Below are 14,068 nucleotides of genomic sequence, written 5' to 3' on the forward strand. Positions count from 1 at the left end.
ACCAAAAATTTCTCAGCCAAATCACTATGTTTGGAACCTCTCGTAGGCACCGCAACAACTTTTAGAGATGACAGTTTGCAATTTTCTTTTGTTTTTAACTTCCCATTAGCGACCACTTGGCACAAATGTCCTGATACAAGTGTATCTATCCCCTCTTGGAAGTTGGACAAATTGCCTTTGTAACATTATCACATGTATTCTTAGGTAATTCAAAGGACATGAATGTCACAATCGGAGGTACCGGGTGTCCAGAAATAGACTTGTCCCATTCGACGTATTAGGTAATTTATCACAAGCAAACCATCAACTTGGATACTGAAATTCTTTGGCAATATAATTTTGGAAGGTTCAAAAACGTTTTTGTGGCTACTAAACCTCTGGAGTCACCTTATGCTAATGAGTTCAAAATTTAGACCCCTTATGATCTGACCTTTCGTAAGCCACCAACTAGGCTTGACATTTTGGGTGGTCACTTACGGGAGGTTCAACTGAAAACAAAATTTAAAAATAGACCTTTTAAATCAATAAAAATCAATCTCTGTTGAGGAGCATCATGCATACAAAATAACCAATCTCATGACTGGTCAGATGTTATTATGATTTTAGAAATACTGTAGGCCTCAGATCTACATTCCACAGTCTGTGGAATAGATAGTGGATTTGAATTTTGAAGGTTATCATAAAGTAGAATCTTAATAACTTAAGCTTAATTCAGACAGTGTATCTTTCATACACCATAACTAATACAATTAAATTTGACTATGATATGACAAGTTAATTCAGAAAGTGTAATACGTTCAGTCAAGGTCACTTTGGTGCAACCTGGGATTGATGACTAATTCAAAAACCTACTTTTGTGCATGTAAAAGTTTCATGCTTGACTTGTCACTCCATCAGGACTACGCAGATCAAAGGACTAAACTAGTGTGTACATGGAAAATACGGCTCATGCATTAGGTTCAATACATGGAAAGGCATGTAACGAGAATCAAAGTTGCCCTAACTGTTGGCAAGCTCTGTCACACCTTGAGGTTTTGCCGTGCCTCCTTTAAACCTGCCCCATTACAATGAAACCTCAATTTAACGAAGTGCCAAGGGGCAAGGGAAATTGGTTCATTATATCCAGGTTCTGTTCCATACACTTTTAAAGGCTGGGCAGAGAATATTGTTTGTTATACTGGTTATATAGAGGTTCCCTAAATCAATGTTGCCCTAAACTGATATGGATGCTGTGGCATTGTCTGACCACCGCTGTATCATTTCATTTGGTATATGCAATGGCTCATGTTTTCAGACCTGTCTCTATTGAACATAAAAACTGAGCACAAATGGCAATTTACCCAAAGCCTGCAATTTTCTTCAGTTCTCCTTTAACAGTATGATAGGCATTCAAGAACTCCACCATGAAAGACTCTAGATATTTGCTTTTCTCCTGCAAATGAAACATTGTTGCCTGAGTAAATATGGATGTGCAGTGGTGTAATAGTGGTCGCTAAAGCCAGCGACACACCTAGCAATTTTATACGCTGATCACAGCAAATTTAATCGCCAGCTAAAATCGCAAGCAATTTTCGCCACCGATTAATGCGGACACACCTGGCAATTTGCTTCACCAAGCGCAACAAAGTGGCACTTCAACCTTGTTCCCAGGCTCCATCAAGGAGCTTTTGAAAAGTCACGTGATAAAATCACCCAACCTGATTAGTTGATTTTAATGGCAATTCACAGCGATGAGCGTAGAAAATCATGGGAATGGGCACACTTGGCAAATGCCGGCAAATTTAATCGCCAATATCTGACATGCCAGATATCAGCTATTTATATGCCAATCGCGGCGACCGACGAAAATTGCGATTGTTGCACCGTGCACACCTGGCAACTTTCACTGATCACGGCGATCGGCACATAAAATTGCTAGGTGTGTCACAGGCTTCATATGCTGGACTTATGATTTCCACGGTTGGACTATCCAGTCACTGGTTCAAGCGTGTTGATACTTAGATTAATAATACCACCCTTTGTAGTTTGCGCTAGTGATAACAGAGGGGGCAGTGGTCAGTTCACCGTCTAGGAAGATAAGCCGGGGCTATCAGCTTGAATGCAAGCAGGGCTCTTCATTAGGTTTTTTTTCTTAGATCAAGAACTTGACTTCCTATCGCCTCTCTCTACCTAGTCCAAAAACTCGATACCTTTCTTTTAGTTTTGTTATGTGGTTCTTCTTTTGTAATCTCTCACCCAATCTGTAGATCCATTCATCTCTCTCTTTTCCTCATTAATCCTATAAGCCCCAACAGCAACCAACATCTAAATTCTCCTTACCTTATCACTACGTCATCAAACATACAGGTCAGGAGAATGAAGGAAATGATCACGACAGATAAAATTTCTTGATGTTTAAAAAAATTCTCCCAACTAGTGTCACGACAAATATATGAGAACAGTCAGGCGAATATAGATTTTAATATTAGGGCTTATTAAGGGTTAAACATGTCTGCTCTCAAGTTATAAGTGGAACATTAAAATTTAGATATGTTTCAAGTGCATAAATACTATCAAGTGGCTATCAAAGATGGAATAGAGCTACAAACACTGCAAATATTATCGAAAGCCAAGCAAACAGATTGTGTGATCAATAGAATTTATAGATTACAATAGGCACTATTGTTATTCCTAATACGTTTTTGATAAGTGGCCTGCATTCCATAATTTATCCATCAGGGTTGTCAAAAGAACTCAATACTTATGTTTCAACCTCTAAGATATTTACCAAGCTCTAGTGATAGCGAAATGCACTGAGTTAAATTTACTACTACTACGTACAGTGAAAGGTCAGAAATTGAAATTATACTGCGCATACGTACCTGTGGATTTTCAAATGAAGTACAGCTCTTGAACGAGACCCACAGCTGCTGAAGCCGTTGACAAACTTCTTCTTCTCTAATTCTGCTCGTCATCTTTATGTTACAGCGAAAAACACGCTATTTAATAACTTGGCTTGCCAGGACTTGCGAAAGATGAGGTCCCACCACCATATTGAAAGTGAAGTGAGCACGTACGAAAGAGGCTGCAAAATTTTCGATCTCCGCGTTGCACTTCACTCGCCTCATTTACGACATATTGTAAGAGGAAAACAGAGTTTCTGACAATCCGTGGTTTATCTGTCTTCCTTCTAGGATTGCATTTTTACGATGCTTTGCATCAAAACGACAGATTCAGACACTACTTCTGTGGAAATCCGCTGGCCATTTAAAAATATGATCACTTCCGGCTAATCTTGCAGTTTTTGGCTTCCGGGGTTTTTTCACATCTCCACGCTGTAAATCGCAACGAGGATGCTTTGGTTGCTGTTACGTGCTGGGCAGAAGCGTTATAATTAAGAATTGGTTCATGCTTAGCGTGCGTATATCGACAAGAGAAGTTAAGAGTACGCCTCGAGCAACTCTAGCTTCTTGAGTGCTCTCAAACTTCCCAAGTGCATCCATAACTCGATATACGTACAGCTAAAAGCGAGAACCAATTCTTTTATAACATAGTGAAAATAAAGTAAATGATTCCTGGAAAACAAGTTTTTGTTCCTGATTAATTACAAAATTCTCTAAATGTGCTGTACAAAAACACAAAGGTGAAAGTGGTTCCCATATCGGTTTAATATTAGCATTTCATTAAACTTCGGCAAGCTCTTATAAAAAATATACATTTTTTTATGGTGTTTTCTCTCTCTCAAAAGCTTGTTATAACATAGCGCCTGCATGCTTCTCCATCTGACTTGCACACGTCATCGGATGGACGCACGGCCGTGCATATGTTGAGAAATGTACCATGATGACGCCAATAGGAATTAGATTAGGATGCACGCGCGCTATGTTATAAAACACTACACTTACCAACTCTCAAGCCTTAAGGCGCTGTTACACTAGGCAATTTTTCTTGCAACTTGTCTCGCAATTTTGTTGCAGCGTTGCGACACAAGTTGCACGAATCGTTGCCTAGTGTAACATGCTCTGAAATGAAGTTGTCTCGCACGTTTTTGTTGCAGTCATCGTTGAACGAAGTAGAACTGACTTCTACTTCTCGCAACTGTTGCGGCAAAAAAAAAATTCCGAGACATGCTCATTTCAGGGCATGTTACACGGGGTAACGATTCGTGCAACTTGTGTAGCAACAAAATTGCGAGACAAGTTGCAAGAAAAATTGCCCAGTGTAACAGCGCCTTAAACGTGAGTGTCACGCTTACGGGTTGAAAACTTCGCCCTCACGCCAGCTTACGCTTACGCCGTGACTAATTTCTAACCCCTGGTTGAAAAATTTGAGCTATTAACTTAAAGCCTTAGTGACACACTTTCTAAAAGTATGTAAACTCAAACCAATGCGGGAAACAAAAAGTCCATGTAAAATGAATAAATGGCGATACTTTTCTTGAAATTTCTGATTTTTAAGGTCCGCATGGAGCATAATCATTTTCTTACGGAACTTTAGAATTATTCGGAACGCCTTCGGAAATATTCGGGCGTCTTAGGAAATCTTCGGATATAGTCGTGTCGTCTTGGAAAATTCTGGCACTTCCAGGATAAAAATCTCACGACTTTGAGTCAGAAAAAGTCGGCAGGTATAAAACACAGCCGATTTTTTTGCCGATGTTTGTGTTCAGTATGGTCCGTTACATTTAAAAGTCTCATATGAATAATTCGTTACATTACATATGTTCTCGTTTTGGGGGATTTTATTTGAAAATCATATCAGGCAGATGTTCCGATCGTACAACTGCAAGATATTGGGTTTTGAAGAAAATTAAACTGGTCGCCCATCACGGAATTATTTGTTCAGTGCTTGGTATGCTGTTTTGTTAATGGATGCTTTTTGGCAACATGTTCACTAAGGTAAATATTAATCTCTAACAATTCCTTTAGAAAAAATCTATCACGTACACTAATAACCTTTGATAACTCTGACCGACTAATCAAATATGACATGCAGATAATATATCACTTTCGATTTACAAAATTTACACTAATTATGAATAGGAAGAAACAGAACCTTTTAGACTGAATTAAATGTGTATATTTGCTCTGTATAATACTCTGTTCATTTCGGGTATGCATCCGGTCCACTTTTCAGATCAATGTTACAAAGTAAAGCTCTCCGGTGAGATATTTATTACAAAAGTCAAAGGGTAGTTTACAAACCCTTTACAGGCTCACGGAAAGAAATTCTCCATAAATATCACATCGCTGTATTCGATCATTCATTTGCCACAAACACTGAAGATAATTTTAGCCATCTTCACAACAATATCAAAAGAAAAATGCGGACACCACTGCTTAAACAAGTGTTGTCTTTTCTTGGGAATTCAAAGGTCTCGGCATTTCAGTGGAAAATTTTAAGCTTCCTTTTGCTCGCAAATGTTCAGTGGTGTAAAGAAGGCCCTGGATCAGATTCAGAAGCGCATGAATCGCTCTCCAATTTTGTTCCTCTGTACAGCACACATCAAAACATGTATCTGCCAGGCTACGTGATGCAAAGGCTTCGCCTGGATGATTGGTTGCAGTGCCTTTTTGTTTGTGCAAACACCGAAGCTTGTATTTCTTACAACTTTGACCGGAGGTCAGGCATGTGTGAGGTTAACAGCCGAGGAGTATTTGATATGGGTCGAAAATGTCACGAGGAACGGTCGCTGCTATTCTCGCAAGGTCTGGTTTTTCATCAGATAAGAGGTAAGCATTGCAAAAAAATCGTTCTGTTTGAACAAGAACGGCAGGAAATGAGAATGAATTTGCGAAGAACAAACAAAAAAATCCTATTCTTCGTATGTAATGCTTTGTTTGCGCGGCTTAAAAAATATAATTTAACAGATCAGAAAATCTACTTTGTTCGATTTGAAATCCTTTTTTTGCTGCAAAAAAATTACTTTTGCCATAAAGAAGGCGAAAAGCCGAAAAGCTAGTACTGTGAAAACACGATTGAGAGGACCTTAACATCGGTTGTCATTTACAGCTGCTACTGAGCAAAGTGAAGTTGATCCCCCCGACATTCTTTTCCGAAGGCACAACGAATAATGAGTTTCTTATACAAAAATAACCCAGCAACTCGAAAGTAGCATTTTTAAATGTCTTTCTAACGTGCAATATGTGCAACTCTTCCTTAGCTTTTCGAACAGACACATTGAATTACTGGTCACTGTGGCAAAAGTGGGGTCCGTGCTCGAAAAAATGTGGCTATGGAGTGAAAAGGCGAAAACGCGTTTGTATTGGCTCTAAAAACGGCGGATGCAGAGGGACAGAGATGGAAGAAAAGAAGTGTGACAAAGACAGTGACGGAGAGGGCAAAGATGGTGACTGTGATTAACTGAGGATTAGTTTCACCATTTCAAAGGCAAAAAGCATCACAGGAAAGAGTAGTTTGCTAGCAAACTGTTGTGTTATGAATGGTTGCACTTAATTAAGGATTTTATTTGCTAACTCAAAAATAGTTATAACCACTGTTAGTTCTTATGGAATAAAGACGAGCACACTTTAGAATGAACAATAATAATTGCGATGGTATTATTATTATTATTATTATTATTATTATTATTATTATTATTATTATTATTATTATTATTATACATCTGTATGCTATTTCTTAAAAACAATCGTAGGGCGCTTTCACGTAGCTACGACTTTAACGAAGTTATCCACTTAAAAACCCTAAACATAAACGATCCTAACCTTATTATTATCATCATAATTATTGTCTGTTAGAAGCTCATGACCCGACTCCTGAGGTTTTCTGTTCACCACGTTTGCAGTAAGAACTAAATTACCGATAACAATTGTATCATATTAATTGAAAAATCGACAACAACACTGATTACAATGATATAACTCGTTGTACAAATAGCTGTACTACTGGAACCTCAATAAATAGAGCTAAAGGCAAAATTAATCCTGTCAGTTTCAACAGTTAATTGTTGTTTCCAAATGCGCTACGTTCAGGCTATCGTCATGAAGGTCCAGTGTTCGGTTTTATAAAGGATCTTAAGATAAGAAGGACTTTTCTACAGTCGTTTCCTGTAGTCAGAAGGAATTTATCTGCCCCTTTTTTGTGTGTTCTCCCTCCTCAGTAAATCAGCTTCAGCCGATTGTTCTAATAAAGCGCTAGGCATAATCGGAGGGATATTGCTAGATCTTGCTAATGAGTATTATAAATAACATTTTCATGACTAAAAAGCCAACGTACGTGCGCTCTGATTGGCTTAAATCAGTCGGTTCCTTAAAAGCTTATGAAGGAAGTAGAAAATATTCTGTCCGGGTTTCTAGGGTGATTCATAGAAAAAGTCACAGAAGCTTGAGTGCACTTGAAACAGAAATTCTTTGGGAAAAAAGGGAAATAATATCAATTTAGCTTAAGGACGATGCCTACTAACACCGAATTATTTTTGGGCGGTTTAATTTATGACTATGCGGGAAAACCAGATCTTAGAATGGGCTATTGGAATCCAAAAAGACAATTGGGGAAACCACGCATTTTTTAGAGATAATTAAGCAACAATAATTCCGAAAAGTGCCAAAATACAAAACTTACAATATGTGGAATTTTTCCCAAATTGAAGCTGAATTATCTCTGAAAAATACATGGTTCTCCTACTTTTCTATTTGGATTCCAATAACTCTTGCCAAGATCTGCTTCCCCCGCGTAGTTATAAACCGCACAAAAATATTTCTGTTTTAGCAGGCGCCGCCGTTAAGAAACCCGGCTTTCTATGACCATCTCGAGATGCGCAGAACGTATGCGCAGTAGTAAAAGTAGCCACCATCCTCAATCAACGATGAAAACAGCCAGTGTCACTATCACAGCGATCCTTTGCTTCATTGTACACGAGTCCTGGCGAGCAAGGAGTGAAGAAGGTCTGTTGTCCAGAGCACTGAATGAATCGGTGACAGTTCGTTACATCCTGGTAATTACCATCTGCTTTATCAACACAGAACGTTGAAATGTCTAAAAGGCAAAAAATGGGATTGTTTAAAACAAGGGAATTTAAGGACGGTGCTTACTTTTTTTACGGAGCATACGTTCTGTGCACCTCAAGATACTCGGGTTTCCTATGGGTGGTGCCTACAAATATAGGGATATTTTTGCCTTGTTTAAAACTACGTGGAGAAAGCAGAACTTGGGAAATGCTCCTGGTATCCAAAAAGAAAATTGGGGGTAACCACGCATTTTTCAGAGATAATAAAGCTTCAATCTGGAAAAAAAAAAACGCCATACATTGCTTTGTATTTTACTGCTTTTTTGGATTATTGTTGCTGAGTTATTTCTCAAAAATGCGTGGTTACCACCAATTTTCTTTTTGAATTCCAACAGCCCTTGCTAAAATCGGCAGAAAACCAGTTTACGACGTGCTAAATTGTGGTCAGAAGGTCTCGGATACTACATAAACTGAATCGGTAATTTATTGACGGTGTCTCCTTCTGCTAATGCGCATATGTTATGCGTATCTCGGAATAGTCCAAGAACCTCTACTTTCTTAAGGAAGATGCCTACTAATTCAAAGGTATTTTTGCGTGGTTTATGAGTGTGAGAAAACTGGAAGAACTTAGCAGTTTAGAACGCGTTGAAAACGCGTATAAATTGTTTAAATCGCGTTTAAAACGCGGACAAAACTCGTTTAAAACGCGTCTTTTAAACGCGTTCAAAACGCTTTTTAAACACGTTCAAACTGCGTTCTAAAGGCGTTGAAATCGCGTTCAAATTTTTTCAAGACGCTTCCACCGCTTCAGTAATTTTTTCTTTTATTTCCCATTCATGGTGTAAATTAGGCAGTTGAATAAAGATTGTATAACAGAAAAATTGCATTTTTTACGGAGAAAAGTCTACTATCCGTTCTTATGATACAGAAAAGAACAAAATTAATTCAAAATGCGGCCCAGGAGTCCATCTGACACCATTTGCAATTTATAAGAAGCCCTCAAGTTTTATATTTGGGAGGGGGGGGGGGTGGGTTGTAGGTTTTGGGAGGGGAAGGGGGTTGGTGTTTGCTGATATTAAAAGGCGAAAAATCTTACCTGGACAGTCTCCTTGTTTACATTCCATCTCGTCTATTATTTGCCCATTGCAACTTCCAACAATGTCAGATTTCATACAAACACGCATGCGCATTTTCACTCCAACTCCACACGTTATTGAACAGGAACCCCAGGGTTGCCATGGTGACCAATAGCTGATGTCTATTTGAGAAAATTACAAAAGGAATTGCTGAGGACCTCAAAAAATGAGAGAAAAATGCTTTGAAGTATCTCACGGCTTATAATCCTTCAATGAAGTGTTCAGCTGAAATGAGTTTTAATAAAAGTATCACAGAATTTCAGAGAAAAATCACTGAACATAAGGCTTTTAGCGCTCTGAGTCTTGAAGACAGCGACGTGAAGGTCAGATTTAATTTACCAACTAACAACAGCTTGAAACTAGCCGAGAATAAATATTAGCGGTCTTCTTGCATAATTGCTTAAATAAGCGACGAAGGTTTAAACAATGTACCTTTTTTCCAAAAAAATCTAGGCTTGCAAGAGCGGAGTGGTCGAAAAAAAAAAAACCAGACATTTGAACACATTATCGCAATAGTAATTTATTTTATAGTACAGATTCGTAAAACACTAATGCCGGCAAACCTAGCTGCGAATCCTTGCGGTTATAAACTGACAGTATTTATTAAAATTTCTAAGTCACAATTTTTATTTGAAACTGTAAAATTTTTTGGCTTGCAGTATTTTGTAGTTTTTCATCGTAGAACAGACCACAAATGCTAATCGGGTTGCGTGGGAAGTGTAAAAAAGAAGCACGCCTTGGTGTAAGTTTCTACCGATTTGATCACGGTTCCGTATTATCCATTTGTTTCAGTATTACGTGCGAGAAATTTTAATAATTTTAAACAAACCCGACGTTTATCTTCTGATATTTTTTTCATACACTACAAAAATTAATTACTTCCAGCCAGATGTCTTAAAAGCTTCGTTGGCGACGTTTGATTTGACCATTCATGTTCCAACGCAAAATATGAGCTACGATGCGCTGTCTTAAATCTGTTATGGTTGTCGGAACTACATCGAACAATTAACGTCCACGCATACCCTCTCGGAAATGAACAGACTTTGGAACACTTCCTATGTTTTGCATTTGCTTGTTAAACAGGGACGAAGACAGAAATTAAAAAGGTTTTTTTCGTTTAAGATTTTATCAAGGTTAAAATTTTCAAGCACGTCAAAGGTATAATTCATTTGCATCGTTCAGTTACGGATCAGAATCGAACTGCACGTCTTGGTAATTTCTAATTATATTTGCCTTTTTCGTTTTGTTATGACAACTTTATTACAATTAGCTGTAAACAAAACATGGATTAGCATTTTACTGTTCACAGGTACTATGTTTTGAAACCAAAGAAAAGCCGAAATTGCGACAGCTGTTTCAAGAAGATGCAGGAAGTTAAATCCAATACAAAAAAAAACAGTGCTTGTTGGGTCTTTGTGGTTAAACCAAACTTGACAACAAAGGGTCTTGCTCATTAAAGGCTACTAAAAAAACTGAGTTTTCCAAATCGTGCCTTTTTAATAGTGAATTGCGAAATTATAGGAGTTGTTGTGAAATCTTCAAAAAGACATCCTTTAGTTCAATTTCATCTTCATACGGTAAACAAAACATAGATAAGCATTTTTGTTGTAATTTCTAACATTAAAGAGTCAACCTTATCAAGAATACTCCTTCAGTTCCGAGAGGATCTTTTTGCTCTACTTTCCAGCTGTTTCGGTTAAATTAACAAAGTGACAAGACAAATTTCACCTACCTCTGATCTGCTGAAAGATTGATCCTTGGGAAAAGATCAGTGATTTTTCTCCCTGACATTCGCTCCCCAAATCAGATAATCCTCCGTCGTTAAGCTCGCACGTTCCCAATTTCGGGTCAAAATTGTAAGAGATGCAATCTTCAGCACTTGCACAAGCAGAGAGGCATTCCAACCAGTCATCTATGTGAAGTCTTTCTCTAATATGACCAGCCAGATACTTATTGTGATAGGTGATGTAGCCGCGACGAACAGAACTGGAAAACGACTGCTGTGATATTGAATCAGATCCAGGAACAGCATTGAGGCAAACATTCACGATGAAAAGAAATCTTAAAATTTTCAGTTTGAACGAAGAAGCCTCCTTGTCCTGGAGAATAGTAACAGGTCTAACCAGAGCCATTTTTACCAGTTTGTAGATATCACTCTTATGGCCTTTCAGTCGACGAGGATTATATGCAATAGCGAATATTTTTCAATAATGAATTCCGACGAAACTCGTTATCAGCGTTTTTTATCGTAGGAAACTCGTCTGATGGGGGCGAGGCTTCTTTGATCTTCTAGAAATTGTACCAGAGATACTGAATATTCATTAAACTCACTATCTTAGCGGACAGCTTTGTATTAATAGAAATGACAATATTTACGAACAACTAACTAATAACCAGCGAGAGTGACTAATGAGTTTCCACGGCATTTTGGTGCTAGACAAGAAAACAACTTCAATCGAAATATCCGGATTAATCGAACTTGCCTTTGGGAATTAGTAAATGTACTTCTACATAACCCAAGAATGTCTCTACAATTAAAAAAGATCCTCCCAACTCGTTGCTACGTATGTAAATGCGCGACTCGACGACCCAGCTGGTATACTCACTACATGTGGCGATTTGTTTGCTCGTATCTTTAAAAATGCCCGCTTGGAGTCTAACGTATCCATCCATCTTGTTTTCGTTACATAAACGTATATTTTACTAATTTAAACTTTATTGTCGCACGAAGATGCCAATAAGGGAAGAAGTTGTGCAATTTCATAGGGAAAAGTGACTAAGAACAATTTTATTTTGAAAAATTCAACTTTATCAATTATTCACAATATCTAAATGAAGCGATGCTGCTCCATAAGCAAAATAGTATTCAGCAATTGTAAATTATTAAAATTTGTCGTTAGAATTGCAAATTAAACAGAAGTTCGATCAGATCACGTACGGAACGCGTTAACTTGATCAGTAAGGCCCAGTTCAAACGTCGAACTTTTCATGAGCCGAACTTAATACCTATTTGGGTCGACCCAAATGATTAAGTTCGACGATTGATTCAGGCCCGGTTCATACGTCGAACTTTACATGAGCCGAACCTAATACCTATTAAGGTCGACCCAAATAATTAAGTTCGGCAGTTGATTCAGACGTCGAACCTAACTGAAGTCGAACTTAATTAAAGCTCAAGTGAGAAAATAGATTTTCGTGGTCAGCAGCTGTTTTTATACTCGACAAGATTCAAAATGACGGGAAAGATGAATTCTGACATGGAAGAGCTTGTTTGGAAAAATAATGAAGACAGGCCAAACACGGCTCCTATCGGTCGGGATAGGAAGAATATGACCTTCAAAGCTAATTTGCTCTTACGAGTACGTCTTTAAAAGATCTCCCTTTTCTGTACGAAGGGTCTTTGAAGATCCCTCTTAGCAGAGGCTGATTTTCTATCAAGTGCCATTTACTCATCTGAATTGTTTTCGGTTAGGCACAAAAGGGTGATATTCCGTAACAAACGGCAAAATGTTTTTTGCGCGTTATTTGTTTGTTTTGTAGTGTCGACATTCTTTCACGGAAATTGACTTCTGAAAGAGTTTTATATATAAGGTTATCGAGGCAACCTCTGTGGCGTAATCTCTGTTTGAATAAAGTAATGTTTTCTTCAAATGTTGTTTTTGAAGATTTTGTTCTGAGAAGTCTTGAGGCTTCGCCTTTGATATAGCCTGTATTGGAAAGTTTCTGTCGGTTTGAAGTGCGTGTGCATATCAAGAATAGATTTTTTTTTAATCTTTCGCATCTCAGACATATTTAGTTTTTTTCGAAACAAGAAGAACAAGCACATTCCTCTTTTCCCGCATCTTGTTCAAAATTAAGTCCTTTGCGCATGCCAAGTCGATGGAACGCGCAGACCTCTGGGATAGATATAATTTATATAATTTATACATAACGTATGCATTTGGTTCGGCACATGTAAAGTTCGACGTCTGAATCGAAGTCGAACTTTTGCCGTTCTATTCGACTGGCGCAGTCGAATAGAACGGCGGGTCGACCCAAATACAAATCTGTCGATCCTAACTGATTCATACGTCGATCTTTACATGCGCCGAACCAAATGATTAGGTCCGGCTCATGTAAAGTTCGACGTATGAACCGGGCCTTAAGGTTTATAATTGTTACTTTGTTATCGCAAAGTGCATTCAAATGTAAGGCGGGGGCACGCAAAGAGAATATTTAAGAAAAGCACTTCAAAATAATGTACTTGGATATTACATTGTACCAAGACCGTTCTCAGAACTTTCAAAGAGATCTTTTAGTGCTGGCTAAAACAGTTTGATCTGTTGGGGTTCTTGAACTGAATTCTTAAGTCTGAGAAACGTTTAGAAAACAAATCCTTATTTCCCGAATTTTCGAACTGCTGTTGGCTTTCCGTTTCGTAACAACATTTTTCTTCCGATGTTACTTGAATTTTAGATGGCACAGCAATACTTCAAGCCGCTTATCGATCTTAGCTGAACTGATCAATATGATCTGACCAGTTCACCTGTGATGAGAAAATTACACCTAGAAAAGTTTTTCCGCCTTCTCGGATCTTCCTAGTGCTAGGATCTTCCTCCCGCCTTGTAAACAGCCTTTTAGTATGAAAATTCCCTGCTGTCTGTTTGTTTTTTCTCTTACTCCCTAGGAACGAGTCGGACGTTCGAGTTGTCGTCGGTTGGTTTATCACATGACTTTTCCAAATTTTTTATTCAAGTAATTGTATGTTGCCTTTATTACCCAAAGTAGCATTTCTTTCCCAAGTATACCACCAGAAATAAGTTGAACGGCTATCTAATCTACTATTGGTAAAAAACTGAAGAGATTTTGTCGCGATTAAGGTATGATATTTTTACATTTCCTTGTCTTGCTGGACAGCGCATGTTTAATCTCGTACCCAGAGTCCTCAGGCTTTTTGGTCAGCGGGTAGGCGCCAGGAGAGACGCTAGAGAATTCGAAAAAAATTAAA

General features: G+C 38.2%; 3 protein-coding genes across 4 annotated transcripts in view; 1 reads left to right on the forward strand and 2 right to left on the reverse strand.

Moving 5' to 3' along the window:
• Positions 1-3,224, reverse strand: part of LOC146478334 (lysosomal-trafficking regulator-like) — an 83,242-nt gene extending 80,018 nt beyond the window's left edge. For both annotated transcript variants that reach the window (XM_085111844.1, XM_085111843.1), the window contains exons 1-2: positions 2,862-3,224; positions 1,341-1,432 (exon numbers count right to left, since the gene is read on the reverse strand). In XM_085111844.1, the coding sequence (XP_084967970.1) occupies positions 1,341-1,432; positions 2,862-2,954 (185 nt within the window). In that variant the 5' untranslated portion in view covers positions 2,955-3,224. The remainder of the gene's footprint in view (positions 1-1,340; positions 1,433-2,861) is intronic.
• Positions 3,225-5,066: 1,842 nt separating this feature from the next.
• Positions 5,067-6,342, forward strand: LOC146478339 (uncharacterized). Its single transcript, XM_085111889.1, has 2 exons — positions 5,067-5,711; positions 6,143-6,342. The coding sequence occupies exons 1-2, from the start codon at positions 5,303-5,305 to the stop codon at positions 6,340-6,342; spliced, it is 609 nt and encodes a 202-aa protein (XP_084968015.1). The 5' UTR covers positions 5,067-5,302.
• A 1,441-nt stretch (positions 6,343-7,783) lies between these two features.
• LOC146478340 (uncharacterized) lies at positions 7,784-11,480 on the reverse strand. Its single transcript, XM_085111880.1, has 3 exons — positions 10,814-11,480; positions 9,042-9,203; positions 7,784-7,974 (listed from the first exon to the last, which is right to left on the reverse strand). The coding sequence occupies exons 1-3, from the start codon at positions 11,211-11,213 to the stop codon at positions 7,799-7,801; spliced, it is 738 nt and encodes a 245-aa protein (XP_084968006.1). The 5' UTR covers positions 11,214-11,480; the 3' UTR covers positions 7,784-7,798.
• Between the last annotated feature and the right edge of the window lie 2,588 nt (positions 11,481-14,068).

This window comes from Pavona decussata, unplaced genomic scaffold (genome assembly GCF_977016875.1).
Source record: "Pavona decussata unplaced genomic scaffold, jaPavDecu1.1 SCAFFOLD_64, whole genome shotgun sequence".
NCBI lineage: Eukaryota > Metazoa > Cnidaria > Anthozoa > Scleractinia > Agariciidae > Pavona > Pavona decussata.